General features: G+C 30.9%; 1 protein-coding gene across 1 annotated transcript in view; it reads right to left on the bottom strand.

The window, feature by feature from the left end:
- Positions 1-5,321, bottom strand: part of LOC106470184 (nesprin-2-like) — a 102,314-nt gene that overhangs the window by 7,818 nt on the left and 89,175 nt on the right. The window contains exons 37-42 of the mRNA XM_013930718.1: positions 5,020-5,095; positions 3,433-3,602; positions 2,941-3,058; positions 2,395-2,591; positions 1,176-1,295; positions 832-1,026 (exon numbers count right to left, since the gene is read on the bottom strand). Of these exons, the coding sequence (XP_013786172.1) occupies positions 832-1,026; positions 1,176-1,295; positions 2,395-2,591; positions 2,941-3,058; positions 3,433-3,602; positions 5,020-5,095 (876 nt within the window). The remainder of the gene's footprint in view (positions 1-831; positions 1,027-1,175; positions 1,296-2,394; positions 2,592-2,940; positions 3,059-3,432; positions 3,603-5,019; positions 5,096-5,321) is intronic.

The raw sequence follows: 5,321 nt of genomic DNA, 5'->3' as shown, positions 1-5,321 counted from the left end.
TCAACGTAATATGTTCTACACTGACAGCTCATCAGTAGAATATGTTCTACACTGACAGCTCATGGGTGTAATATGTTCTATACTGACAGCTCATCAGTGTAATATGCTCTATACTGACAGCTCATCAGTAGAATATGCTCTATACTGACAGCTCATCAGTGTAATATGTTCTATACTGACAGCTCATCAGTGTAATATGTTCTATACTGACAGCTCATCAGTGTAATATGTTCTATACTGACAGCTCATCAGTGTAATATGTTCTATACTGACAGCTCATCAGTAGAATATGTTCTATACTGACATCTCATCAGTAGAATATGTTCTATACTGACATCTCATCAGTAGAATATGTTCTATACTGACAACTCATTAGTGGAATATGTTCTATACTGACAGCTCATTAGTGTACATGTTTTATACTGACAGCTCATCAGTGTAATATGTTCTATATTGACAAGAAATTTTGCTACAGGAAAAAGGAAATTGAGCAAATATAACTAACAGATGGCCAGTATGAAACAACATATTGATATGGTTAACAATCAGACATGTATCTGGTGTAAAACTAAGCTATAAGTGTTAGGTTGTTAGACAGATGGCCAGTATTTCTCAGAATTATGTAAATATTGGCTGTGTAGACACAAATATTGACCCCAAACAACACCTCAGTAGTTGAATAGTCAGTATCTTGGTTTGATTTTTAAAGTAACTTCCAAATGACAGTATATAAAGTTACCAAAAAAAAACGTTACTTCTGAGGAACTGAACCCCAAACCATCATGTATATTGAATTTGTTTCACATTGATAATATTAGGCACAAATATTACCAAAAGTTTATTGTAGTTGATTGAAATGACATCTTTGTCTGTAGTTGTCTCATCTAGTTCCATTTCAGAAAACTGCTCTTCAGTTTCCCTTAACCACATGAGGAGTTCACTGTTTTTATTAAGTCCAGCTTCTTGTAATTCATTAAAATGCTGCAATGCTATCAAGCACACGTTTTCCCAATGGCAATGGAGAGACTGCAAATAGAAAGAAAATTTGTGCTTGAAAATATTTTTATTTAGAAATCCCAGTCTTTTCAAAAAAGTTAACAAATAACACAGGTGCTTGTAACACAGATAAGGAAATACACTAACAAAACCTGTAGTTCTCATGTTTCAAGGCCTACCTCAAGTCGTTGTTTAAGTTGTTTCTGCTCCTCCTGGTTTCCACATGATACAAGTTTCTGTTCCTTTGTTTTCCAGGATGAAAATACACCTGTGTGATATCTTAGATCTTCCTGGAAATCCTGAGGAACAATGAAGTTATTACATTTAACAATACTTTAGAGCAATGAAGTTGTTACTTTTAACAATACTTTAGAGCAATGAAGTTATTACATTTAACAATACTTTAGAACAATGAAGTTGTTACATTTAAAAATACTTTAGAGCAATGAAAAAGAATGTATTATATAAGTATTGCCATTTTCTTGTCATTAATATAAATAACTCGCAAAAAAGATCATCTTGAATCACATTTTATATTTCTGTTTAACAACTTACTGGTTTTAATAAGTTGTAGGTTTTACTAGCAACAAGTTTCAGTTTAACAACTTATTGGTTTTAATAAGTTATAGATTTTACTAGCAACAAGTTTCTGTTTAACAACTTACTGGTTTTAATAAGTTATAAGTTTTACTACCAATAAGTTTCAGTTTAATAAGTTATAGGTTTTACTAGCAACAAGTTTCGTTTAACAACTTACTGGTTTTAATAAGTTGTAGGTTTTACTAGCAACAAGTTTCAGTTTAACAACTTACTGGTTTTAATAAGTTATAGGTTTTACTAGCAACAAGTTTCAGTTTAACAACTTACTGGTTTTAATAAGTTGTAGGTTTTACTAGCAATAAATTTCAGTTTAACAACTTACTGGTTTTAATAAGTTATAGGTTTTACTAGAAACAAGTTTCAGTTTAACAACTTACTGGTTTTAATAAGTTGTAGGTTTTACTAGCAACAAGTTTCAGTTTAACAACTTACTGGTTTTAATAAGTTATAGGTTTTACTAGCAACAAGTTTCAGTTTAACAACTTACTAGTTTTAATAAGTTATAGGTTTTACTAGCAATAAGTTTCAGTTTAATAAGTTATAGGTTTTAACAAGTTATAGGTTTTACTAGCAATAAGTTTCAGTTTAATAAGTTATAGGTTTTACTAGCAACAAGTTTCAGTTTAACAACTTACTGGTTTTAATAAGTTATAGGTTTTACTAGCAACAAGTTTCAGTTTAACAACTTACTGGTTTTAATAAGTTATAGGTTTTATTAGCAATATGTTTCAGTTTAATAACTAACTGATTTCCTGAATAGACAATAAAACATGTCAGATCTTTAAAAAAGGTGTGTACCTTTAAGATAAGTGTTAGTTGTACTAAATCCATGGAACCTTCTTTTGTTGTTTTCCAGGAATGTTGCTGGTTTTCTGCCTGCTCTACCCACCATTCTAGAAGTGTTAAATCAGACAAAAACTGGTTCCTTTCTTGCTGTTGTTGATGGTCTCTGCCTAAATAAAATGTTCGTAAGGTTTCCCATCTCTGGAATTCTTCTGAAATAAGTTATTAAAAGCTATTAGGTTTATACGATGTGTCTACCTTGACATTGCTGAAGCTTGTGTATGATTCAAATGTGAACATGCTTGATAGACATATTAAAACCTCAACTAACGTGTTCATTACACATAAACACAGTCAAATCAATCTTTAAAAACTATGATTTTGGTTATTTCAAGTCCACTGGGATAATTTAGTGATATGGTTGCATGTTAATTAACAGCAAATGGTTGTTATGAGAACAGATCTAACTGTACAGTGTAAATAATATGTTACTCATATAATCCAGATGATTCAGAGAAAAAATTTTCAACTCAATTTTACTAATGTGACACTGTGGCTTACCTTTGGCACAATGCTGCATTTCACTAGTCAGATTGTACAGTAATGTATCATATTCTGCTTGTTCTGTCAGATAAGTTAAAACATCAATGCTTGATCGGCAGGCAGCAATCAATCTCGACTGTAAAAATTAATGTTATTACTTAGGAGTCTGACCAAAGTTCAATGACATAGGAATTTTGGAAAAGATTGGGACTGGAATATATAATATCCACAGTTTGATAAAGAGTTAGTAATAGCCCCTTTAAAATTATAAAAATTTCCTTACTTGAACGAAACAGTAGAGCAAAACATTAATCTTTAAGACAACTTAATAGTTTCATTTGATTTCTGCCAATATCATAAAAAAATTAATTCCCAAATCACCAGCAATTCTATACTTGTGAACATTTCTGCTAAATGAGTAACAAAAAGTTTCCTAAATCATATTTACACTTATTCAATGGTTATGTATTCAAATCTTCTGATATCTGAAACACTTATATAAAGACTTACATCAGTCTGAGGACTAACTTCAGTTCCTAAGCTCTCACATGTCTCTCTGTATACTGCACATTCCGCCTCAGTTAACCTTTCCCTAGCTTCAGTAAGAGCACTTTTCAATTCAAGCTGATATTCACTGTTTGCATCAACTCCCTCTGGTGGTGCCAAACGTTTGTTGACTGCTGTACAGCATATAGAGAAACAATAAAATATTGTTTTTATCTAATTACCAAGTTGATGTCTACAGATCAAAACAAATCTTAGATACATCTAGCTAAAAGTAACTGTTCAGTAAAAGTGATGTTTACAATAAACGGACATACAAGAATGTCAAGATAAAGTGCATTGAATTACTGAATTAAAACAAAAACAATTAAACCTCTAGTTTCAAAGTACTTTTCTGAGATCGAGAAAAAAAAAACTAATGAAAAATAATTTAAAATATTAAAAAAATGTACTACAGTACCAAACATTAAACTAACTCAAAATAGAAAACTAGAAATCTTAACAATTACCATTCTTCAGGCAAGAGAGTTAATAAATCTAGCTATGATTTATAATGGTAGTATTATTCTTGGTCTAACACACTTGGTTTGTTGCTGTTACCCTTCTAGTTATTACACAGGCCTGCAATGGTTTTTACTGTCTTGAAATGTTTACATGTTCTACAGTAATTTCTGTATGCTGAATCCGAAAATATCTATTTTTCTCCATCACGTACAGATTTTTCACAAAACGTCATATGTACTTTTACATAAGTGAATCATTTTCATTGAAATCGGGTCACACTTTGTTATGCTTAGTTAAAATGTTGACAACCACTGGCTATATTTTTCTCTAGACCAATCACAAAGTGAGAATCTTATTGATTCTTCAAGAACCTACAAGAAACACACCACTAGTATATAAACGTTAACAGGCCACATGATGTGTCATTTCTGGATAGCATTTGTTTGTGCATGCACTTTGACATTATATTTTTCTCCAGACCAATCACAAAGTAAAAATCTTATTGATTCTTCAAGAACCTACAAGAAACACACCGCTAGTATATAAACATTAACAGGCCACATGATGTGTCATTTCTGGATAGTATTTGTTTGTGCGTGCACTTTGAGATTATATTTTTCTTTTCAATATTATTTATTCATTGCTATGGCAACAAAAGGTTGTGTAAATGACCCCAACATATTCTGTTATATCTGTGGTAAATTGGATCTAAGTAAGTTTTTTTCTTTCAGATTTGTAAAAAATTCTTATGTGATAGAAAAAATTAATATTATTTTCAAAATCTGTGTAACTGAATTATGGAAAATTCGTTATTAAAACCAAAAACAACTTTTATTAATCCCACACCAAACCAGCTGTTGTAAGTAATATTTCTATGATAACTTCAAATAAGTTAACTTGCACTAGAAACAGGTGTTAAAGTTTACAAACTTATATTTAAGTCTAAATCTAAATATTGAGAAGATCAACAAGAAATACCTTATAAACTGACTTAAGATGACAATCTAGTAACATGGGAAACTGAGAATGACTTCAGTTTTTAAACATCATTACTAAGATGTTATTACATTTTAAAAAGTTATAACCTACATGATCCTGATTTATCGGTGTCTTCAAGGGATGACTGAAGAAAATCTTCTAACTTTTCAGTTTTATCAACAGAATACTGAAAACCCATAAAAATACATTTCTTAAACCTGTGACAAAAGTGAACATTTAAAACATGACAACGTATAGCGGTCTAATACAGTGGTGTAAGGGAACATTTAAAGCATGACAATATATAGAGGTCTCACACCAGTGGTGTAAGTGAACATTTAAAGCATGACAATATATAGAGGTCTCATACCAGTGTTGTAAGTGAACATTTAAAGTATGACAACATCGAAAAG

The sequence above is a fragment of the Limulus polyphemus genome, unplaced genomic scaffold (genome assembly GCF_000517525.1).
Source record: "Limulus polyphemus unplaced genomic scaffold, Limulus_polyphemus-2.1.2 Scaffold3866, whole genome shotgun sequence".
Lineage (NCBI taxonomy): Eukaryota > Metazoa > Arthropoda > Merostomata > Xiphosura > Limulidae > Limulus > Limulus polyphemus.
The sequence above is the reverse complement of the archived record's forward strand: the minus strand, read 5'-3'. Positions and strand labels throughout refer to the sequence as shown.